Source organism: Brachyistius frenatus, unplaced genomic scaffold (genome assembly GCF_029030835.1).
Source record: "Brachyistius frenatus isolate BFR_SWC_R1_liver_20210118 unplaced genomic scaffold, ASM2903083v1 Contig_54, whole genome shotgun sequence".
In the NCBI taxonomy this organism is placed as follows: domain Eukaryota; kingdom Metazoa; phylum Chordata; class Actinopteri; family Embiotocidae; genus Brachyistius; species Brachyistius frenatus.
The window spans coordinates 1988465-2014032 of record NW_027210653.1 but is presented as its reverse complement, the minus strand read 5'-3'; the positions used below and the strand labels follow the sequence as shown (position 1 = coordinate 2014032).

Below are 25568 nucleotides of genomic sequence, written 5' to 3'. Positions count from 1 at the left end.
CTTCTGACTTTTCTGTTCTGTTTGTTTTCCAATATGAACCTGATTATTTTTTAATGGTGGCGTATTGATTTACCCTTTCCCCTCTCTTTTCTCGCAAATCTTCTCTAATCGCCGTTCAACCTGTACCATTAGCAGAGTTACTGTAAGACTTTAATGTATTTCACCTGCAATTCAAGCCTTGCTTTGTTTTGCACTTATGCAGCGATGACTCAGAGAGACTTTTTCTTTCTGGATGTCACTCCTTGTCTGCCTGTGTGAGTGTTTGTACAGTATGTGATGTACGTAGAAGCAGCGGACCTGTCTTGTTCTGTCTTGTTCACTCTTTTCCTTTTCTCTGTGTGTTCGTTGCCTTACCCTTGTCTTTTGCTGTGATGTTGTAGAGCTTGGGACTTATGGGAAACTAAAATATTATCACTCAATGACTGAGGAAGGTAAGCCCGAAAGTTTTCACTACTTGATTTTTTTTGAGTCGGCTTCTGTCATCCCTCTTGGTTTTTTCTCCATCTCCAACCGCACCTCAAGCCCCATTTTTTTTTTTTGGTTGTTGTTTGCTTGTGACACACAGTTTGCACAGTTTTGCTTTTAATTTTGACGACCTCTCTGAGATTTCACTGACAAAAGTGCAAATCATAGTGGCCATGCCATTTTTAAACATTTACTTTTTGTTGTCATTTTTAGTTTTTGGCTTCTTTTTGATTTCTGCCCAGAGAATATGTACATACATATCGTGTGTTTCTGTGTGTACTGTTTTTATGGATTTTTATTTATTAGATATTTTGAAGAAATCCAGAAGTTGCTTCTGTTTGATACTTTGAGAATTTGAAGACACTTATTATGCCAGCTGGGTAAAACCACACAGACAAGAACAGCGCACCACCGCCTCTCCGACATTCAGGAAACACAAGACACAAAGTTTCCTTTTTCATTTCCTTTATTTCATTGCCCCTGTTACCCATCTGCGTTGCTGAGAAATGCATCATTCACGCCTCAGCGCTCACTCGGAGGTTCTACTTGCACCAGCAGCGGGTGCACACACCTAAGACGTTCGTTGCTGAATTTGGCAAACTGGAGTGACTCATCCACCCAGCGGTTGCGTAACAGCCAGAGCTGACAGGGAAAATGAGCGGCTGTGTAAGACGGCTCGGGAAGGGCTGGACTTAGTTATTCTTGAAGACTCTGCAGACTTCATCCTGACACAAGCTGTGAGGTTCTGACGATGTGTGCTCCATAAATGGACCTCACAGGAAAAAAGAAAATGGTTCTTACATGACACAAATTAAGGCCAGTCATATAATCAAGACCGTGATATGTTTTTAATACCAAATAATTTAACTAAATGTATATAATCGGCTTTGTTTTTTGTGTTTGTGCTCACTTTCATCCACCTTTTAAGGAACTGTTAGCTGCGATTTTTTTTTCTTTGCCTTTAGAGCTCAACATCATTTGAAGCTATACACATTCCTTTAAAGACTTATTATGACATAGAAATATGTCATTTCCACTGAAAGCCATTTAATATTCCCCATAACAAAGCAAGATAGAGGCTAAATGCACTCGCATCTGAGGGGAAAAAAGAAAGTAAACTCTTGCTAGAGTTAACCAGCTGGAGGATCGAGTGAAATCCATTTGATTTCATGCCAGGCAGACAATTTTAAACTTTGCACTTTTCAACTTTACTGCTTCTGTAGTACCTTCTCTCTGTTTTTGTAGGTCTTTGTCAAAGTGTTTTCACAGTTAGCCCTGAAACCTCATGGCAGAGTGGGTTTCTTCATCATGAATTAATTTTCTTTCGAATACATACCGCAGAAAGCCCACCCCGGCTACTTGTACACCCAAGCAGAGACCTGATGAAGATGATCCGTCACCCACATTTGCATAAATGAACACACGCATATGCGCACACCGCACACACAACCAACAAACATTGACCGGCTAAGGTGAGTGATGTCAAGGCAGAGGAATGTGTGACGCCGCCTTGTGAAAAAGTGCCGTAAACTGTGTGTGTGTGTGTGTGTGTGTGTGTGTGTGTGTGTGTGTGTGTGTGTGTGTGTGTGTGTGTGTGTGTGTGTGTGTGTGTGTGTGTGTGTGTGTGTGTGGGTGTGTATCTTTTGTGTGCATGTGTATGTATGTATGTGTAAAAAAAAAAAAAAAAAAAAAAGGAGGAAGAGAAGGGAGGGGCTGTTGCCAAACAACAAGAAGACAAAGTGAGAACAAGATGGTGTTTGCTAGAGACGTACCAGTGAGGAAAACAGAAGTGGTGGAGAAACGTAGAGCGCGATAGAGGAGGCAGGAGTCAAGGCCGGCAGTGACTTGGGGTGGTTAATGATTTTGCCAGAAGGTCACAGACATTGTTGACATGGCTGGGTGGAGTACGTATTGACGCGTCACTGTGTCAAGCACTGACAAATCAGCCATGCCCTCGTAAAAGGACAAAAAAAAAAAAATTGCATTGATTGCAATTAGGTGGACACACATGCAAAGACAGACACGCACAGGAGGTCAGGGAAAGTGAAAATGGATACATGACAGCACTGAGATTCATGATGCTGAGTAGGGTCTGCAGCAAAAGAACACGCTGGATGAAAAACTTCTAATATGACAAGTTTCAAAGAAAATTACAGCATCTGGATTTATATATCTTCTTGTCTTTGTACTATATTTTTTTTCTTTGTGTGTGAGACGTTTGGTATCATGGAAAGTCGTTGTTCCGCCAGCCAGCAGCCAGTCGTTACAACATGGGCAGAAGTGCTTTGCGTGAGCCGCTGTTTGCAATAACAAGAGGGAACTCTGATTATGTAAGCTGCAAGGTCATGGTTTGGTTAGAGTCGACTGCGTCACCGCATCGTTTTTCCATTATGAATGGATTTATGGAATCAATAAATGTTATCAGCAAAAGTATATTGACCTGTAATTTTTTTTTTTTTTTTTTTGTACATCTACCCAAATTCTCCAACTAGCACAGGCTACAGTATTTGATTTATTCACAAGCTAAAATAAAACAGATAAACTAATGATAAAATCAGACACAATGTCTTAAACCTGTAAATTTGTTCTTTTTGATCTGCTGTCCCCAGCTAAATCTTTGTTTGCTTGTAGTTCCCTGCTGGCCTGTGACATCTCTTGTGAGTTTTTGATCTGAAACGATCCCAGTCTGACCTCCTGAAGGCAGATCTTTTCACAAGAGATTCTCTCCCCGTCTTTGCCTCAGCCAAGGACCGGGACATTGCAGGATCATCAGTATATGATATGCTATGTCATATTGACTCAGTGTTGTTCCAACGGCAGTATGGTGTAAAGCCGCCGCCCTTTTTGTACTGTGCTTTGGAAATGTGACCCATCTGGGGTCAGAGGTGACAACGAAGGCGCTGTGACTGGGATTTGGTCGAGAGGCTTTGAAGATGCTGCGGTTTGCAGCGCGTTGTTCCATGTTTAACCACTGTCGTTGTTGTTTTTTTTTTCTTTTCTATTCTGTTTTCCTTTTTTCAGGTAAATTTCGAGAGAAGGCCTCCATTCTTCACAAGATTGCTAAAAAGAAATGCCAAGTGGAGGACAGTGAGAAGGCCAACGGAGTAGCAAGCCGTTCAGGTATGAAGCTCTTTGATATTCCTCAGATGAGGGGAATAGTTTCACATTTTGGGAAATATATTTATCAGCTTCCTTGCTGTAAATTGAATGGAAGATTCATACCTTTTTTTGTATTCGTACAGTGAATATAAAACTGGAGCCACTTTGTGAACTGCCATTTTGAAGCTTCGAGTTCAGAATTTCAGCCATCACCATGTTGTTTTTTTGAGCCAGAAGTGACCACCTGTGCATTATAATACATACTACCATACTTTTTAGTATGCCAGAAAAATATTTAGTACGGCCCAATACATGGTATGTCAAATGCAGTATTTCAAAATACCAGGATGACCTAATCGCATCCGGTATGCAGGCCAGAATGCCTCTCTGAATGTTCTGAGCCACAATCCTCTAAACTACACTCACCCACCTATAGCGGAAACCTGACCACACCCCAGGCCCATCAATCAAATTAGACATCCCCCCCATATATGGCTCTTTAAGGCCTAATATATAATTAATTACAGAATTATTTTCAGATGGACCGCCAGAACACTGATCAGAAGGAATGTGTTTCACTAATGAAACCATTACGACTTATCGAAAAAATTATTGACTCGTTCATGAGAGAATTAGAATGAAAGTTTATGGACCCAGAAGTTTTTTAGAGCCTGCCCTGCGTTGCCCTTGGTGGTAATGCACTTTAAGGCACTTAGCATTGGTGTAACTTTTCAGGCCCGGGAGCTATGTCCTCTTTTATATACCGTCTACGGTTCAAACATGAGTGGGTATCAATGTCATGTTTCCCCAAATGTCAAACTATTCCTCTAATTATGTGTTACCTGATTATCCACAAAACTTGTCCATTGTCAGCTGGGAAATGCTCCATCCCTCAATGACCTTCAAGGACAAGCGGGTGGAGCTCAAAGATGGATGGATGGATATTTCTAAAAATCCGTTTTTTGTTGCTGAAACTGCCATCCAACTAAATATGACTTCTATTTCTTATTAGAATTTGGAATTAAAATCATTTAATGAGCGTCACATCTGATGTTAAACAAGCATGACATTATCAAGAACTGCCAAATTGATTGCAAGTGTTGTCTTCGAGCAGTATTTAAATCAATCACAGTCACTGCCAAGTGTAATTTATTTGTGTTTTTCACTTCAAAGAGCACAGGACCAAAGAATAGACGGGAGGCCAGAGGAAGCGCTTTTCATGGCCACAATGTAGTCAGAAGCAGCAGAATCAAAGAGAGACGTGGATGTTGATCAACAAGGCAAAATTATGCTAACTGCGCCGCATTAACATATTACCCTCTTAATCGGGATTCATGACTGGTAGTCGTCACAGCATACTTTACTTATCAGGCCTCACGTGTCTGGAAAGTTTAGTCTAATACAAAAATATTTACTGCCAGTATCAGTATGAGGCGCTCATATCCCATTTTTATCTGTGATATCACAGCATCGAAGCGAGGCAGTGAGGTCATCTGTTGGACCGTCGCGGTATCAAGTCACTATCTGATCTATCTGAGAATCTCTCTAATTGTGTCACAACCATACTTGGATTAAATCAATTTCCACAGCAATTATAGTTTTATCATCCGATTACATGGCTTACGGCTCTTTGTATTCTAATAAGGGTTGTTAAGTAAGTCTGGCCTCAAATGAAATGAAGCCATACCAGCCACCACGAAATGATGAGGAAAGATATGAGCCTCAGACATGCCCATACATGTTGATGCACAGAGCGCTGCTTTACTTTTAGATCACCATATTTCATATGACAACAACTCTCCATGCATGTATGACATTTTTATTTAGGTTTGTCATATTTCTTTCCACCTAAAATATAAATAATAATTACAACTACTGCATAGTATAATGGGTTTCTTGTATTACTGTGTTGTAATAGTGTCATTAAGATACTAATATTAGTCATATCCCACTAGCACAGACTCGGTAACATCCAGCCAATAAATTAGTGCTGAAATTATTTAGTTAATTTACCAAGCAAAAAAGAGAAACTACTCTGGTTCCTGCTTGATAAAAATGTCTATAGTAGTTTATTATTTTTGCAATTATTTTATTAGTTTACTGTAAACCTATAGTGTCGGACTTTTACATATAAAATGAGCATCAATCACATTCAAGCCTTTGCCAAATGATTCCACATAATACTGAATGAAGTTGATAATGAAGACTTCTGCCGGCCGAGCCAGCCAACTTCTGGTTTAGCCATATGCTAACTTGAATGGGGATAAAATAACTCAATCGTGCAACTCTTGTCGATTTTCCAGACTTTACTGTACTGAATAGATAAAATGCTGATAGGGAAACATATGAAGTCATTTCACAGGTTTGTGACACTCAAAACAATTTATTCACCGTTTCTGTAGCTGCAACAGCAGCATCAAAGTCAAATACAGCGCAGCTAATGACGTAAGCACATTGGACAGTGTTTTTGTGGATACTCTCACTGGCAGAAGAACAAAAGCTCTGCGCAGCAGGTTTAAATAAATGCAGCAGTACAACAATGTAAAAATATGTAACTGTTAGCGATTGCCTGTATTTTAAAAGCTTACGTGGGTAAAAGTACTGAAACAGCAATACACACAAATGGACTACTGTAAATATCAAAAGTAAAAATGGCATTTTATAAGTCTACTGTATAAGCAGCATGTTAATGCTGTATCTTGTGCAGGTGGATCTAATTTGTACAGCTGTATATATTGTTGGGTGGGTTAATCTAAATATAACAATACACCATGAAATGCGGTTAAGCGTTTGGCAGAGTTTGAAAGGTTGAGAGTGGTAATGGCTGGCTCCACATCACAACAGCTAATACTCTCTTGTCTTTCCAAAGCTTCTCGTTTGAATTATTCTTGAATCTTCCCACAGATAAGAACCTTCCTAACAGCTCCAGCGTGGAAGTAGAGGTGACCCCACCCATGAATGGAACTGCAGGGCAGGAGGGGGAGACGGTAAGAAATCTCAGGACACACACACACACACACACACACACACACAACTGCAGCATGTGGAAAAAAAAGCTGCAGTTGATACCATTTCATCTGCTGTTCAAATAACTGGGTCGAGGTATGAAAAAGCGACAAACCTGTGAGACGGATATCAAAGTTAGAGCGGCATTTATGAATATTTTATGCCTCTCATCCGTGTCTGTGTTCCACCATGAGTGTGATTGATGCAAAAGGTTGCACCGACTATGGCACAGGTCACTACTGCTGATAATTTCCCAGCGTGCACTCGGGCGAGTTCCTCCATCTTCAGCCAGACCTGCCAACGACCCACCTCCTCCCACTGAGTTCTGTAATCACACTCCTCATTCACCTGCTGCTCCCCACCGCTGGGTGCTCGAAATGAACACACTCACACACATGCCTCAACACACACACACACACACACACACACACACACACACACACACACACACACACACACACACACACACACACACACACACACACACACACACACACACACACACACACACAAACACACAGTGTCTGTGACACAGAGCCAGGTTCAGAATGGCACCTGCAGTTGTCGTGCTGGCATGAACGATGATGCTGGGATGCGGCGACTCGCCAGGCCAGCAGACGGTCCTGGGGCAAGTCGGCGGTGATTCAAAGTCGTACAGCAGACAGAGGAGACGGGTGTGTCGGTCATCCTGCTGGATTTTTACCCTTTCTGTTGTCATGACCAAGAAAAACCCCAAGACAAACCGGACACGACTATCATCTTTTTACACATGGTGACTTTCATTTTGGTTTTTGGGCTGAAAAATGTGATTTAGATTTTGAAAATGAACAAAGGATTGCAAATGTATAATTTGCTTTCGTAGCATAACACATGGAGATTAATCGCTCAGGTTTTTATAGTTATAATCCTTATGAATTCAGTTCTTGCTCATGTGACCTCTGGTACAACATCTTAATAATACTAATACTTACAACTAACTCATGCTACTTATGTTTTTTTTTTTATACATTACTGTAGTTAAACACAAATGTATTTCCAGATTATGTGGTTGAGCGAATTCAGAAAAGTGACTTCCTTCCAGTTCGTTGCTTCTTGCGTCACGTGTTCAAACCGCTTGAATCCATCCAGGAATGACAGGTGCCACTGACAATGTAAACAAACCGCTTAAAGAGGTAACAGAAGAGAGTAAATACAATAAATGGCAGCCATAAATAGTATCAAAAACTGAATTTAATTTGCTGACACACCTAAATATTACCTCACTAGTGTTGGTATTGAAATGTTTTTTTTTGCTTTCCGCTCACACTTTCCCAGTAATTTTTCTCTAGGCTTAACATTTTACTTCAGAGGCTGTTCTTTAGGTATGTAAATGCTCTGCGATATAAACTGTCATGTGACCATCTGCTTTACATACAATTGTCTCCGCAATAGGTTGAGGATCTGTCACGATCCCTCGTTGAATCAAAGCCCAGTCTATGAATAATACTGTCCTACGATACTGTTATTGGAACTAAAAAAAAAAGAACATTTTACACACAGATTTCCTGCTAGGTAAGATACAGTAGACTATAAATAGCCTCTTTCATACAGTTTTTAGAGTCACATCCAAATTTTTGATTCCAAAAAATTACGAGATTGTGGTTGATGTGATGCGAAGGCAGAAAACCTGGTAGATGGAAAATAGAAACACCTTTTTCCTGGTGCTGATTCACTAAATTTGAAATACCTGGATGCTTATTGGCATGTTGCTATTTTTAGAAGTCTGTCCTACAGTGCACCTGTCTGTGTCAGCCAGGAAGTAGCTGGAAACACCTCACACCTTCATACGCTGCCAGAGGCCCCATCATACTAATTGTTCAATTCCTCCTGGATGCCTTTTCTGAGGAAAGGGGGGAGTGTTAAGGTCAAATTAAAATGTCTAGCAAACGTTTAGCACAATTTCCTGATAGAACGCTTGAGAGCCTTGCTGACAAAACGTATCATACATGCACATTTTTACTGAAACGGCAGAAATAATGGCAACGTTAGATAGTATATATGCATAGTGTGTGTTCATCTAGTGCTAATTTTGTGATTACTATTTCTTGATAATGAACGGTGAACACATCCCGGCTATGACTCACAGCAATTTGTCTTTCTGTAAAATCACATTCCGAATTTTCTGCTTTCAACAACGACCATTTTGAATATTTATGAGATCGTAAAGCTGCTGTAATCACTTCCCTTAAATAACATACCAAAGAAAATCAAAACCACAGGATCTTATGATTCATCCTACCTATTCTGTCACAACTAAACTGATTTATAAAAAGACATTGTGTGTGTCATGTGTTTATGGGTTTCAGGATGGAAGTAACATCTGATTTAAGGAGCCACGTGCTTTTCCTTTCGCCAAATAGAATGAGCAGTTCAGATCCAGATGGGGCCTCTGTGCCACAAAAAAACATTCACAGCAGCTGTTACAGTGGTGCATCCATGAAGATGACTGTTTCATGTGAAAAATGGGACACTGCTGTCAGAAAAATAGTCAAACAGTTAAAAGAACCGAGTGTAGAGTCTGAGGTTTTAAGAGATGTGAAGAAAAAAAAAGACACAATACATTTGAGGTTTTCTTCCATAAATAAAGTGTCGAACTTATGTGCATTCTGCCCTTACAGAAAAACCCACACGAATTTCACATGTGCAATAACTCGTGACCACTTACACATGTGATTATGCACATGTGAAACATGTATTTTTGGGAAACGTGGTTTTGGGACAAGTTCATTGTGTAATCTATGATGCCCATGTAGATTCCCATGTGAAAACATATTTTCTCCATGTTGTCATATGTTGCAACATGTGGTAAACATTGGAAACTTGTGTGTTTTTCGTGTCATGCTGGAGAGAAGACTTTTTTTTTAATTCTTTTTTTTATTGCAGTTAGACAGCTGCTTTTTGGTCCATTCTTTGATCAAATCCACAAAGTAACGTAAACACATCCACTCTGCAGCCTCACTGCTGCTGTGCAAATGTGACGACACGTTTCTTCCGACCATCTCAACTCTTGTAGCTTCTTGCCTCACACCAAGTACCAGAGCATGGAAGAAAAAAAAAAAACTAGCAAAATGTCACACCTCCCCCTGCAGCTCTACGGTGCCTTATAAAAGTCAGTGCCTTTAAGCACAGAGTTGGCAGTGTTACCAACTGAGGCACCACAGGGCAGGAAAAGCCCCCAAGGGGCTGGCATTTGGGAATCGAGTTAGAGTCAGGAGCACCAGCTCTGCAGGGTACTTCAGCATACAAAGCAAGGAAAGCAAATCCTAAATAGACAAATGACACATTCATGGTGAGCAGCGTCAGCCAGAAACGGTAACCTCCATGAAAGAGCTGCGAGGCAAACAGCAATGTTATGTGCACTGTTGATAGAAGATTTTATTGCTATATTGCAAAGGCAGCAGAATATACATAGTAAATGTCTCACCTCTCTGCATCTTGCGCAATGGATGTGGTTCAGAATTGATCTTCACAAAGCCTCAGGTTTTCGGTTTGAGGCCTTTTAACGGACAACAATGCAGCCATCTGGATATGGAGAGGAGCAGAAATCCGAATGCTGAGCATAAGTGATGCAAGCACTGCCTTTTGTTTGTCAGCTCTGATTACCAAGGTTACCAGGCAATACTCAGCAGCAGTAGCTGTCAGCAGGATAAGCGCCATATGATTCACGATTCGTGTAGTAGCCATCTTTAAAGATTTCTGCCTCACTCTGTGGGCATTCTTAGCTGACCTGGCTGAATCTGTTAAGACTCAAAGAAAACGATAATTTACTGTAGAACAAATGTTTTCAGCATCTGTGACGTTTTTCGTGACGTGCATAAGGCCTGACTGTTTGACTGTTTTTGCGCACCTTGCTAACGTCATTCTCACAAGGGAATGAGGCAAATCTGAGGCCATCTCTGTTGCAGTCAGATCTGCATGTGTGGACCTGTTCTCCGCTGGTGCCCATGGCTCCTTATCAATGTGTATAATTGGATACGAAGGGGCCAAGACATCTTTCTGCTCTCTAAAGGCTTTGTTGTCGTACTATTACAGTCTACAAGTACCACAATGACTTTGAGCTAAATGAAAAGATGACATAGTTTTCCTTCTTGCCTACTTTGACTTCAGTGCTTTAGTTATGTGTCATTTTCACACGGTGACTGCTTATTTGAAGCATTGAGGTCTTTGGCTCACTTGGCATTTCCAGTGACAGGTCCAATCAGACCCCAGGGTTCTGCCGGTGCAGCCACCATCAGCAGTCGGCGGTGATGAGGCCCTGATGACTGGTGAGACGGAGCCCTTCACGCTCAGGGCAATTTCCCAAATCACAGTCGTCGGGCTCCTCTGTCCTAAAGTCCCCATAGAGCAAAGACACGTGTACATCCAGGTCCTGCAGTCCTCTGTGATGTCCCGTCCATCTTGAAGTTGTTGTGTAGCAAGCGTACTGCAAGAGGTGTATCCCGATGAGATAATGTATTACACTAAAGACGACACTTGGATTGTAATGAATTTATCCATTTATGTTTATCCTCTTATTCATCTTATACTTATTTCCAAGTGCTAAATCAAATGTGACACCCAAACATGGCAAAACAGACCAAAAATATACAAAAGTGCATGTTTCGAGGAGTAATGGCCATACTGATGAATTCTTAATGCCCTCTATTTCCCCTTCTCAGGCTGAGGATGAGGAAGAAGAGGACCAGCCTCTGAGCCTGTCCTGGCCCGAATCCAACCGCAAGCGCCTCACCTACCTCTTAATCATACCTATTGTCCTCCCCCTGTGGCTAACGCTGCCTGACGTCAGGAAAACGGTGTGTGGCGAAACATTTGGAACAAGAATGTTCCTCAGTTTTATGTGGTAGAGTCCTTTTGTGTGTGTGCTTGCTGCTGAATTACCTTTTTCTTTCCCCTTCAGTCGTCAAAGAAGTTCTTCCCCATCACATTCCTGGGTGCCATCTGCTGGATCGCAGCATTCTCCTACCTAATGGTGTGGTGGGCTCATCAGGTACACGCGTCTCACAGACTTGTTTACTTTGCAGGCTATGACATTGTAAAAAGAGCGGGATGTTATGTGATCATCAGATCCCAACAACATAATAACATCCTCATATGCAGCAAGTATAATCCTCGTCCAAGAAACAAAAGTAAGATCCAGTCATCTGTTCTCTCCATTTCCCATCCTTGGTATGAATAATGAAACTGTGTCCCATAATCCACCCACTCCTAAATAATTTCAGATGTCTCGTTCAAAACAAAGAAATCGTCAAAGCTCCAGTTTTGTCACCTCGATCGGTTCCGAAGCATCACGAGAAAATTAAAAATAGCCGGAACAAAAGATTAGGTTGTACTTACTCCACAGCTTAGTTTTCTTTTTCTTTTTTTTCCTTTCTTTCTTTCTTTTTACAGGTTGGAGATACCATTGGGATTACAGAGGAGATTATGGGCCTGACTATATTAGCAGCTGGAACCTCCATCCCTGACCTCATCACCAGTGTTATCGTGGCACGCAAGGGGCTGGGTGACATGGCTGTATCCAGCTCCGTGGGCTCCAACATCTTTGACATTACTGTTGGGTACGGCACATGTGCAACGTCTGAGTTGACTGTATTTACTGTAGCTTTGAGGTGACGCAGAAAAGAAGTACTTTTTTTTTTTTTGTATTTTAAACAATATCAAAGCTTCTGATATTGTTCTGAAAGTTTAATATTCCCCTCCTTTAGATGGGTGGTCGTCCTTAAAAGAGTTTTTCGGGCTGCGCTGACGTGCTAATTCTGAGGACTTCTGGTCAACTTTGTTCCAATAAAAAAGTAAACTATCATGAGGAAAGCAGATGAGACAAACGTTCCTGGTTTGGCAGCATTCAAAATTATTTAATATTGTTGTGTCACATGCTAGCTACTATTTTAATCGTTTGCTTGCTGATAAATGAAGCAGCATTTTGAGAAACAGCCACAGAAAGTGAGTCCACTGCAGGTTCATCATCGGGATGTCAGACTGAGCTCATAAAGGTGTTTGTTTTGTTTTATCCTACAAGTAATTACAGTTTTCAGTTAACTATATTTTACAATATACCACGTAATAATTTTTGAAACATGATTAGTTTCTTGTAGTGTTTTAATCTGTTTTACCGGTGGAAATAAGCTTAGCAAGAAACTAATTTACCTTGCAAATAAAATGTCCCGTTTGATTTGATATGATTTTGTAATACAGTAATCCTTCCTCAGTGTCAGGGCCTGAGTAAAATGGCTTTGCACTTTTCTCTTATGCTCAGGGTGTAATGAAAGCCTGAAAAACTGTTGGAAATGACAATGATGGAAATTATGTCAAACCTCGCAGTGAAAACTTGCCAAAGTAATTACAGGATGTTGAGAGAAGAAGGCTGAAATATGCTGAGATTTCAGGTTGAGTCCACTTCCTTGAATGCATTTCAAATGCCTCGTTGCTGATAACCCTGTTAAACACTGCAGATTAATAAATTTACACTTGTTTTTTTTAGGTGTAACGATGGATGAATTACAATTGTTAGAGAACCAACTGATGATGCACACATACCAGAGTTTTACATGTAAAATGGCCGTAATTCCTTATTCCTTCACATGACACTGTGTTTGGTTTAATGGATAAATCTTTTTTTTTTGGTCATTTTTTCTGTAAAGAGTAATATAGGTTAAAAAAAAAAAATAAAGCAGTGTTTCACCGTGTCGTGTTTGCACCTCTGACCACACCCATCAGTGATGCTGCATGTGGTCACAGGGTGCTTTGGAAGTGTGTGAAGTTTGTCATGTTGCCTTGGTATTTCTGGGTATTGACCTAAATCTATTTTATTTTGAGGTATTCAGGTTTGTGAGTATGAGACATCGTGCAACGTTCATTCCAGAAGTGCGATGTGTGTGCATTGCCATGTGTCTTACACACATGACTGGTCATCTATTCATACAGCACTGAAGCAAGTTAAAGGCATTTTTTACCATTTACATAGCAGGCTGTTGAATAGGCAGAAGAAGGTGAGAGCTTTGGTCACTGTCAGAGCTTATTATACAGCTATACATGCCCTTACATGACGAGAAACAAAGCCACTGTAAATTAGCAAAAACAAGATTTTCCACTCCTGCTAAGTTGATGTTAAATTTGTTTGTTTTTTTACTCATAAACAAAACTGATTTTGACCGACCTGATATCAACAAGGAAAACAAGTTTTTACCAGAAAGATTGTCTCTCAACAAACCTCCTTCCTCGTCGTGTTTTGTTTGTCAGGGTATCGTTTTAAACCACGTTTGTCTCAAAAACCTGAAACCTAAACAAGTGTTTAATCCAATTACATGGACCATGAATTGGTAGATGACTGAATTAAGGTATGACATGTGTCTTTTAAAGGGTCTATCTGCACCAAAATCCGGAAATGTTCCCTTGACTTTTCGTCGCTCCTCTTGTGGGTTTGTAAAAGAAAATATTGTGACTTGTGTTTGTGTACTTGCAGACTGCCGTTCCCCTGGCTCATGTGGTCCATATTCAACGACATGAGTCCGGTGCAAGTCAGCTCCAACGGCCTCTTCTGTGCCATCGTGCTCCTCTTCCTCATGCTCCTCTTCGTCATCATCTCCATCGCCGCCTGCAAGTGGCGCATGAGCAAGCTGCTCGGCTTCATCATGTTCATGTTGTACTTCGTCTTCCTGGTGGTCAGCGTCATGCTGGAGGACAAGGTCATAACCTGTCCGGTGTCCGTCTGAGGACCTTCTAAGGACCTACTTCCTCTTCGTCATCACCACCCCAACCACCAATCACAACCATCCTTCTCGTCTGCTGTTGCTCTCACCTGACCCTTGTGATCCTTTACACCAGGAATAATAGAAGAAGAAGAAGAGGAACTGTAGAAGAGAGTAATATAAAAATATGAAGAAATATGGAATCTACTTATATTTTCAGGGAGCAGGTGGTGGCGGGGAGGGGTAGAGAACCAACAAGGGCACAAGACTTTGGCTTGGCTGGTTTAGCATAGCCCTAACCTGAGTGGATTTTTATTTATTATTATTTCACTGGCAGGTGAGGAGGGGGGGTGTATGCCAAATATAAAGGTATTATGCATGCCATTAGTTTCACTAGATGAGCTGGAATCAAGACTACGCCTGGCAGGTTGAGGAGAATGACCTGTGAACTTTGGGGGAACAAAAACAAACAGGAACTCTGAATAACAAGTGGAGTGACTGAGCTGGAATTGTGAACACATTTAATCGCACACGCCTGTTCAAGAGACTTAAGACGCCGTCGCCAGGAGAGGACAGCTGATGTGGACGAAGAAATGGATGAAGAAATGGCAGACTGTGTGGATGAATATTTTGTTCCAAACGTGCTTCCTGTCGGAGGATACTGAGTGAAAAGACTCTTGTGAGCTTTGCACCTGAGCAACAAGGGACACTCTCGCTGGGCAGACGAACTTCTTTGGTATTCTCTTTTTTTTTTTTTTTTTTTTTTGCAATTTCATCTGTGCTCAGTCTGAATGATGAGCCAGAGCTTCCCCTCTTCCCTGCCAGATGTCATTTTTCAGCACCGAATGTTTCTTCATAGGAGTCTCCTTTTTTAATTTTTGGATTCATTTTCATGAAATATTAGAAGTAGCATTAGATATACTGTAGCAGCATTAGTTAGAGTCATCTTGACGATCTGCTCCGTTTTCTCTTTTTGCCACTAAACGCACGTTCTGATTGTACAGAACTTTCCATGCTTCACATGCACCGACTGACAAAAGGCAAGAAAAAAAAAGCCTAACTGAAGCTTAGCCTCTCAAAATATATGCTAGCCTTCAATATCTTGGTGGGGTGGGGTGGGGTGGGGGGGGGAAGCATGAGTACTTAGGCTCATTAAAGTTCCATAACAAAGTCAATGTCGAAATAATACATTTGAAAAAACTTTACAGTGTTTAAGCGTCATGGTTGATTTAGATTAGTCAATGTGTAGTGCTTTGTTCACAGTAGAACTGGGCTCAAATCACCGGCTAGTCAAGCTCCTCGGGTAGAAGTTTCGAGGAGTCAATTGCATGTAAAACAAAAAAGAAAAGAATATACACTTGGAGGTTAATAATACCACTCAACCAAAATGTACTTTTTCAAACATGTTTCATAACATCTTAATGCAAACCAGTGCTCGGTCTCTATGTAGAAAATGTCAACATGTATGGTCAATGATATCTATCAAACTTGTGCAATTTCTTTTCTAATCAAAGGTGCTTTTGTGTGCATGTGTGCAAACTGCATTCGGAGTCATCACACAATGACCATTCCTTAAATTTATCTATGAATAGAGGTTATACTACCAGTATTTTGCACCTAACTGCAAATAAATATACACCAATCTGTGTTTTATACTGGAAAAAAGAAATCATAATCACAATCTGTCTTTACGCTACATAGAATGTGGAAATCACAGACTTAAACAGCAATATTGCGTGTGTCGTCGTTGAGAACTCCCCACCCCCCACCCCACCCATGCGTCTGTCTCCCGCTGTCCTCTGTCCGACGTGGTCCCGAACCCCACGACGTAAAGTGGGCGACCCATCTCTCCTGAAGCGAACCCCTTCCTGTTAGAGCTGGCCAGAAGCACCTGCTTTACCTCAACACAGCCTCTGTACAGCAGCTTAGTAGGAGTAAACTGTAAAATAATAGTAAATAGATTCTCTGAATGTGTGAGGAAAAATGCATGTGAGGAATTTGGGCTGGTTACCCACTGACTGTACAGCTGAGCTTAGACCAACTATATACATTCACTTTTATGCACCCAGTCAGAGAGAAACACCAAGAACTCATTGGTTTTACTTTGTAAATATGAACACCTGTTTTTTGCAAGAACCAAGTGGTTCACACATGTACTTTACTTCACTTGTATTTATTTTAGTTTTTGTAAAAGTGGATGGAAAAGGACATAGGTACAGTAAGCTGGTGGCCCTTTAGTATCATACTATTATTGAACAAAAACAACAGGAGCATTTATTTTTAGGCCTCTCCACATCTGATTAGCATACATTACACTGTAAACATGCCTGTTCATTTCCTGTTAAGAAAATTAGGGCTTTTAATACCATAATGCCCCATCTGATTCAAGAAATGTAGAACTCGGTGATGCCGGTTTCTGACATTTGACACGGGCGGCAAATGCACCGGAAAAACAAAACTGGAAAGCCTGCATCAACCATACTGGTATGTGTGGTGTGTTCTCATATATTCGATTTTCTTGAACATTTCCACCACCCAGATTCGAAGCGTCAATTTATGGCCTCTGCGATGAGTCATGTACTTTGTGAAATCCTCCTGTGCACATTTGCCATTAAACTCTTCCTTCAGAGGACCACCACACCCTCGTTAATGTGACCACCACACCTCTGGCTTCTTCTCAACCTTTATTTTAAAAGAATACTTTGACATTTTGGCGCATGCAGTTGTTTGTCGAGAGTTAGACGAGACGTTGGTGACCATTCTCATACCCGTGCAGTCGCCTAAATATGAAGCAGAAGGTGAGCTTGGCTCAAAACTTGCTAGCCTGACTCTGTCAAAAGGTCCAAAGGGTTCCAGCTACTCACTAAAAAAAAGATGTTATATGTCATTTGTTTAATCAGCACACAAAAACAAAGTGTAAAAAAAAAAGACAAGTTGTGGGTTATGTGGGGTCAAAAATAAGCTAACCGTTATCTCGTTGCCACTTTTTCTGCTTATTTAAAGTTAGGTATTTGCGGGTGAAATGATACTGGTATCAATCTCGTCTAACTGCAGGCAAGAATGCCAACAACACCCCTCTTGTCAAGACAACAAATTTCAAGAAACAATTAAACCAAAAATATATATATCAAAGCGGTTTAGCACGTGAGCTTGGCATTGATTGTGGTTTACCCGGGGGAAACCGTCAAAGTTGACCACTAAGGAACATTCTTGCACTGTAAATGTTTTATTTTCTTGGTGTTAATGTAAGATTTATTTAAGGTGTACATATATACAGATACAAATTAACCATATAATCTATATGTGTAAAAGAAATATGTCTCTTTATGTAAAAACACAAAGTATATAATAAAAACAAATAAAGATGCTAATTCAAATATGCAACGGTGTGTTTGGTCGTCATACATTTGTGAGAAGCTTCAGCATTAAATCGCATATGATTATGATTGCCAGTAATTATTTTGAAAGCTCATTTTCTTATGTGTGGAAAGAATAAGTACATCCCATGAAAATTATTGGCTTTTTTTTTTACATATTTGAACAAGCAAATGTTTTTTTTCTCTTTGCCTCCAAATAAAGTTGATGTACTTTAATGACACCATAAGAAAAGTTTACTTTTTTAATAAATTATTTTTAAAAAGTGTCTATAGATGTAATATTCTTCAGTGGAAAAGTGAGTACACCCCTGGTGTCAGTGGCTTTTTTTCCCCATTTTAGAGGAACTAACTCTGGCATTGGTTTGCTGAAATTTTTGACCACTCTTCCTTGTGAAATTCCTTCAGTTGCCATATGTTTGAAGGTTTTCTTGCATGAACTGCCTGTTGTAGCATCATTTCAATGGGATTCAAATCTGGCCTTTGACTCGGCCACTTCATGACCCTCAATTTCTCCTTTTTGATCCATTATTTGGAACATTTTCTGCATTCTTGGGATCATTGTGCTGTCTCATAGTATCTCATATTATCTTCAAGCACTCTTTGATATGATGCAGAGTTCATTCTTGAATCCCAGACAGCAAACTGCAATCAACGAGGCAGCGAAGCTGCTCCAAACCACAACACTTCCGCCACCGTTCTTCACGACGGGTATGAGGTTCGGCCTTTTGTTTGTGCTAAACATGTCCACTGCCACTGTGGCAAAACAACTCTATCTTTGATTGTCCAGAGCACAGTACTCTAAAAAGCCTGCTCTTTGCCAATACTTTCATTGGCAAACTTCAGTTTTGCTCTGAAGTTCTTATTTCTGTCTCGCCTTCCATGCAGGAGAAATGTGTCTCATGTCTTTTTAATTGCAGTGTGACACCAAAGTGCTACCTGCAGATCCCACGACGAAATGTTGGGGTTCTTGGGCTGAATTTGCTGCAGTGGCCAGTAAAACTGAAAGCTGTTGAAAATCTATGCCACTTGTAAATTATTTTCTCACAGTAGAAGGCTGAGGGCCTTCGAGAGCTGTTTAGAGCTTGGCATGATGACACCATACACTGTAGCAGCAAAGAGAACAGCAGATCCTCGATGTCAGAGGTTTTAAAAAGACAGGTTCCACCCGTCACCCCCGAAGGAGGATGTAATCATTGTTATATAAACCAGAATGCCTGATTAAAATTTTATGGTTTTGAAGGAGTGGCAAATTTAGGCATGTACTTACTTTTTGACTGATCTGGTTGTTTTTTTTTATTTATTAAATGACAATGACTACATAACAATTTGATGTCATTTATTTGAATCACCTTTATTTGTATGCACTGTTTCAAAGAGGTTTAAATGCTAACTTGTTCAAACATGATGAAAAAGTCACATGACTGTTGGCCCATATGTACAGTACATACACTCGCATTACCTGCCATCAGTGCGAAGTCACTTAAAAATGTGCTTCAGGAATTTGAATTTGACACAAGGCTCCAAACGCTTCCTGCAGCTGGTAAAAGAATGCACCCCATTGTTTGTCAACCTGCAAGCTTCCTTGATTTCTTCATTGCGTGCTGCTGCCTTTCAGTTCCTATGAAGGAAGTGAGGATAAATTCAAGTTGTCTCTGTGAATACTCGCCGAGAATAATCTTTCCTTCAATTCCGCTGCAATGAAAAACATGATTTTCACCGACACTTTTGTGTGAAAGCGGCTTCAATAAATATCTCAAATCCACACTGTAAAAGAAGGGGAGGAGGACCAGGGGTGTACACCAAACAGTGTTTCATCTTTTATACAGGAGCAGTGATTTGCTTTACTTCACTCCTCATGTGGTGCCATCCTGTGTGTTTCAGCAAAAGCTGTGGAATATGGCGCCCTCTCATGTTCAAACCCTGAAGCCTCCATGTGACTAACCGCTCTAATGGTGCAATCATCACTGATGCAGTCCCGATAGTACACCCACCCAAAACTCTCCTCCAGCAGTTTAACCCTTGTGTTGTCCTCGGGTCAAAATGTCCCGCAGCTGTGTTCAACCAAGTTCTATTTTATTTTCATATTTTTTGGGGATCGTTGGTGACAAGGAGGCTGTGAGGGTTTCTTTAAAGAATGATGACCAATGATCCCAAAAAATATAAAAATATAGAAATAAAATAGAACTTGGTTGAACACAGCTGCGGGTCATTTTGACCCGAGGACAACAGAAGGGTGAAAAGGTTTTTACTGAATTACATCACTTTTGTCTTTCTATAGAATTTGACTCATAGTTCTTTTTACTCTAATTTCTCTTCCAGTTCAGTTTAACTGGAGACAGATGCACCCTGAATCAAACTCCTGTTTCTTTGACCACCTTGTTAATTCCATCTGGTAAAACCTTAATTTGTGTTTACGAAAGCATTGCTATGAGGATTTGTGTTGTGAGAGGTATAAAGAGGAGGATTTCCAATATGGAGTGGATACAGTCTCCGTGTGTATGAAATTGGCCTTTGTGGATGAAAAATACACTTGTTTTGTGTTCATCATTCACACAACATCTGATTCACAACTGGCATCTTGAGGCAAAAATGTGAAAACCCGGGCAAGCCCTATACTGCTTTTAGGCCATCCTGTAAGCCCAACCAGGGTTGCATGTGATAAGACATTAAAAAAAACAAAAAAAACAGTCCATCGGCACAAACATACAGTTTCTGGTGAGATACTGATTTCAAAAAAGAGGTGCGATTGCACCAGCTTTTTGTTTTCTAAACTTGATAAGACATGCATGAGATTCCACAAAGTAATGGTATTACATTTTTATGGTGAGACATGTCAAAGTACTGTTTGTTTTGTAATAATTACCAGGAAACCGAAATTCCCCCGTTGGTTCGTGCTAACCTGCCAAAGAAAAGTGTTTTTATCGGTTCCCCACAGGCTGATTCGTCACACTGATATTCAAAGCTCATTTTTAAGAATTAAATTGGACTGGCAAACCTCAGACCCCCCACCCACCACAACTACACAGGAATCTGTTTGTTTACATGACTTTTCAGTTATCTTTCCGCAGAAGCTCATATCTGCCAGGTATTCCCATATTTTCTTTAGCGATTCCTCCTACACCTTTCTCTGGAAACTGATTCTGCATCCATTGCAGCAGCTGCGGTGAGTCAAGCCGAATCATCACCGAGGTCATTTCCACAAATAATTTGCACTTAAATTTGAGTGTGTAAAAAGATAAATCATCAGCGTTCCCCAGGAGAGCAATTGGTTTAATCCTTGCAGCACTTTTTTGACTGCAGCCATGACAATTTCAACAACAAAAAATTATGGATATACATGACACTTTGGCTTGAAAGACATGATGCCATGGGTAGTCTGCTGAACTCATGGAAACAAGAGCTTTTTAAAGCTTAGCTGGAAGTCACAGTTAGATGCATTTGATTGGTGGGTTCATGGATACTGTCAAAGGCTTTAGGGAGACAGCATAATATTTATATTAAATAAATAGTATAGTTATATACTAGTATAGTAACATATAAAACAAAATCAGAAGTGGCATTTTATGTGGCAAAATAACCATTTACACTTTAAAGATAGAAGCAAAAATCAGTATTGAAAATAGAATTAATGGGCCTGTGAAGGATTTTTATGATAAATTGGTGATAAATGTTAAAAGAACATTTCATCAAAATATTTACACTTGAGCTAGAGCTAAAGCTCCTAAGTTCCTTGACTAAAACTGGATGTAGGCGCGTGGTTATGAATCACATCTTTCTGCAGACATTAATGTGAATGAGATTAACTTAATGTAAAAAAAAAAAAAAAAAATGACGAACAGGTTGAAATAACCAACATTCAAATTTTAATGGAACGTTTCAAGCAAAACACTGCCATGAAAAAAAAATCTGTATTATAATACGAATCGTGCTGTTTTGAAAGTCCTGCCACCAGTGTCAGTTCATATCATATGGTCAGTTGTTGTAAATTTAACCAAGAAAAACTTCAAAAATGTGGACCCAAAAGCACTTTACATTTAGCACCATATATATATATATATATATATATATAGTGCTAATTACCTGATGAATCTGTAAACAAGCCTGTAAAAAGACAGTCAAAAAACAAAAAAAACAAAAAAAAGGCAAATCACATCTGTGGGGATTTTCCGTTTCCATTCACATTTCACGACATTCACTCGGTCGCTCACTTCCCAGCAGTTAATAAACTCCACATGCTCTGAGGACAAGGTTAGTAGCACAGAGGGCGGCCTGTCCCGTTTACTATCGGCCAGACTTTGCCCAGTGACTTCATCTGCTCGCTGTTACAGGGTGTGCTTGCATTTGACTCAGCAAGATTGGTCTCAGAGGAGAGGCTGCAGACCGAACCAGCACACTCACTTTGATGCTGTTACGAGCGCGGCAGCAGAGGCTTGTCTTGAGGGAGACTTTGGCTACAGAGGGAGAGAGTAGCTTCAAAATATCTCAGACGCAGGCGAGTCATCACCAAAACTGCCCTGTTTAGATTGGGGGGGTGGGGGATCATGTCGGGAGTTATTTTCATGACTCTTAAAAAAAATAATAAAAATAAAAAAGGGGCCTCAGTGGACGTGAGACCGTACGATGACTCACAGCAGGGACTGTGTTGATCGGAGTTGTAACTGCTGCACATGTGGCCGTGTGATTCAGCTCGGGGAGCGTCTGAGAGTTTTAATTAGCAACGCAGGGAAAATGATGCATAATAATGCCCATGCAAGTTGACCAGCATTGCTATGTCATTGTGAGATTTTTAAACTGAGTCACAAGCTGTGGAAAACCACCAAATAAGGAGAAAGTACAGCAAGTTCCCTTAACATTTGTGAACTATTTTTTTTATTATTTTTTTTTTTCCCCAGATAAACAAACGGCTTGCAGTGAAAAGTCGCCACGTCTCCAACGAAGCAACTGCAAAGAGTGCAAAGAAACAGCACGCTTTAATATCAATGCCGCGCTTCTCAGGTCCAGCAGCCTGCATCGATGTTGTGTTGGAGTGCTTTAATGACCCACTACCACTATCAGGGGAGAACGCAGCGGGGCGCAGGGCTGTGAACGGAAGCTCTGTATATCTGCACTCGATGGTTCTTCCTCAAAGACCCCGGATGTTTGAGACACGAACTGAATTTGAATTTCATGAACTGAATTTCAGACCAAATTCATTCAAATGCTAAATTGATCATTCCGTTTCGAGTTTATTGAAACTCAAAAAAAAAAAAAAAAATTCAATTTCAAGTTGCGCAATTCAAATTCAAATATAAATTAATTAAATTCAGTTTCTACTGAGACATATTTCTGAAATCACAATCTGTAATGGGCAAGGTCACAATCCCCTGAATACAGAGGGTTCCTCACAAGTGTATGTTTACAATATGTGTCTTATGTGTTATATGACTGGCTCGTATCTCAATGTTGATTCCATATTTGTTGTTGGAAGTTCCGTCTTTTTCTCATGAAAAATATTTCTGCTTGATTCCCATTTGTTTTAGATCATGTATGAGAACATCTGTCCTGGAATATCCAATTTATGATACCCAGCTGTTACTATTACCTTTATGACTTCTGACTGCTCAGTAATTAATTTGACAAAGTTTCAAACGTGCTTTAGTGTTCATAATGCGTGGCACATGACTGTGGCTACATGTTTTACGTGTTTTTTTTCAGTGATGGCATCTGATATCCGATTACAATGCCGTGTTTTGACAAGTATATACTTTGTAATTCCTGTTATTCTTGCACTGGTAGTGAAGATCTCATATAACCATTTCAATGTTAGTCTAAAACAGCTTCACCTTAATGGGCCTATCTGTTGGGACAAATTAAAATTCTTCACATTGCAACCTACAATTTGTATTTACAGTGCGGTTACCATGATAAACAAATGCATTCTGTACGTAATGGAAACATCAACCGTGACAGGTCCTCCAATTGTCTTTTTACTTGAAAGTATTTGCTCTGTGGGAGTTAACAGGTGTGGCTGGAGTCGGCACCTTTGGAAGTGAGTCATCAATGCCAAATGTGCAAATGTCAACTGAGGGATTGTCAAATTGTTTGAAAAGACAATTGCGTCTTGCTCATCAGCCTCGATGTTACGTTGACTTGGTACGTTAACTTGACTTCAAAAAACGTGATCAGTGACGTAGAGCTAAGTGTTCTTTCCCAATAACTGAAACTGAGCAACAAACCTGCCATCATTGTTTAGTTTGTGTGTAGCTGAGATAGAAGGACAAATAAAGCTGGATGGTCTGTTCAGCATCTGTAGAGGGCTGAGGTGAATGAAGTATTAACACAGGAAAAAGCCCTGCATTGAAAACCCGAAGATTTAGCAGCAAAATGTAATTCAAATATGAAAAGCAAAAGTTCTTGCCCTGCAGAAAAATAGTGCCTATGAGGCCCTATGGTCCATATTACATGATCATACATTACAAATAGCTAAGGTGGTGTTTTAGCTTCCTCTACAGTCATGTACAACCCAACCCATTGGCCGAGCTCCCTGTGAAGAGTCAGCCGACAAATCTGAGGGGATGTGAAATGATTAATGAGGAGGAAGCGAGAAACATTCCATGTCCTTTTTCTTTTCACGTGAAACACTGGAAATAAATTTACCTCTGACTCAGTTTTTAAGTTATACTATCTCACAAATGTCTCTTTAACAACTCACACACGCTTGAAACGTAAAAAGGTGCCACAGATGGTTTTTGTATTCATTCAACTCGAAAGGACTGGTTTACTCTTATGCTCATCAAAATTTCTTTTAAAAACGGGATCTATAGGAATGTAAAGGAGTCATTTCTCTCCAAAAAAAAAAAAAAAAATCTGTGAAGCAGAAGTATAAAGTAATATCTAATGGAAATATTCAAGTAGAGCACTCAAGCATCTAAACTTTAGGACTGTGATTTTATCAAAAGTGCTTTCCGCTTGTGGTGGAGGGACACAGATGGTTGTTTTTTTTGCTGGCTGGTGATTGTTCCCCATCATGATTCACTTCTCTACGACAGCTGTAATTCTGTGATCATCTTCTTATCCAAGGAAAAAAGGCAAAGGACAAGAAAAAAAGAAAATGGTCATCAATTCTATCTGTATATATGCTGAGTAATAAAGGACCTCCTGAGAGCTACATCCACACACTGCTTGGAGGGAGGAGGTAATAGTTCATGGTCAGAAAGGGGTTTCTCACACAGCCCTGTGTTTCCTGTCGATGGCCAGCACTTTCTGGTCTAGACGGTTTTTGAATCATTCTGGGTGATTCATTACTGGACGAGATCCTGCAATTTATTTTGTGTGTATCAGCAAGCCCAATTTATATTTAAGTGTCGTGGCATGTTCCTTCCAGTAACATCCCAAAGTTCCTCGTCTGTAGACTGTTTACACAAATTTGTGTGATATATTTTGAACTTGTTGCATCATTTTACTGAATAATTTCTTCGGGGATTTTTGGGAGATTCTTTAATCCGGACAGGTTTGGTTGGATTTCTTCACAGACCAGTCATTGGCCTTTGGAAGGTTGTCCTCCTTCTAAATTAGGCCAACGGGATTCATTCCTCGTCAGGGCGCAAAGGTTCCGGAAGCCACGCCAGAGCTGCCCCGCCAACCCTTAAAAAAAAAAAACCACCACACACCGCAGATAAGTACGATAGTCATCCACTACAGGATTGGGCGGCGAAGGGAAGACTTATCTTCTTCCACCCTCGGCCCTAAATTGACTTTTCTTACGCCTGGTGCCGCACAGGACACAAGGATCCCAACGCCGACCGTGGACCGAGCCGGGCGTGTGGATCTCTGTTTGACACGCAGCGACAGGTAGATGTGATGATGAACCCAAAGGGCAGAGAGGCATGAGGACAGGAGGTAACAGGCCGACTGTCTG

General features: G+C 40.5%; 1 protein-coding gene across 6 annotated transcripts in view; it reads left to right on the top strand.

Annotated features, from left to right (window-relative positions):
* The window catches only part of LOC138624725 (sodium/potassium/calcium exchanger 2-like), a 46454-nt gene extending 28776 nt beyond the window's left edge, over positions 1-17678 (top strand). For 4 of the 6 annotated variants that reach the window (XM_069705166.1, XM_069705167.1, XM_069705165.1 and 1 more), the window contains 7 exons: positions 381-431; positions 3487-3585; positions 6469-6551; positions 11268-11402; positions 11507-11596; positions 11998-12164; positions 14069-17678. In XM_069705166.1, coding sequence (XP_069561267.1) covers positions 381-431; positions 3487-3585; positions 6469-6551; positions 11268-11402; positions 11507-11596; positions 11998-12164; positions 14069-14318 — 875 coding nt within the window. In that variant the 3' untranslated portion in view covers positions 14319-17678. The remainder of the gene's footprint in view (positions 1-380; positions 432-3486; positions 3586-6468; positions 6552-11267; positions 11403-11506; positions 11597-11997; positions 12165-14068) is intronic. The other 2 variants (XM_069705171.1, XM_069705170.1) reach the window with 1 other exon arrangement.
* The last annotated feature ends 7890 nt before the right edge of the window (positions 17679-25568 follow it).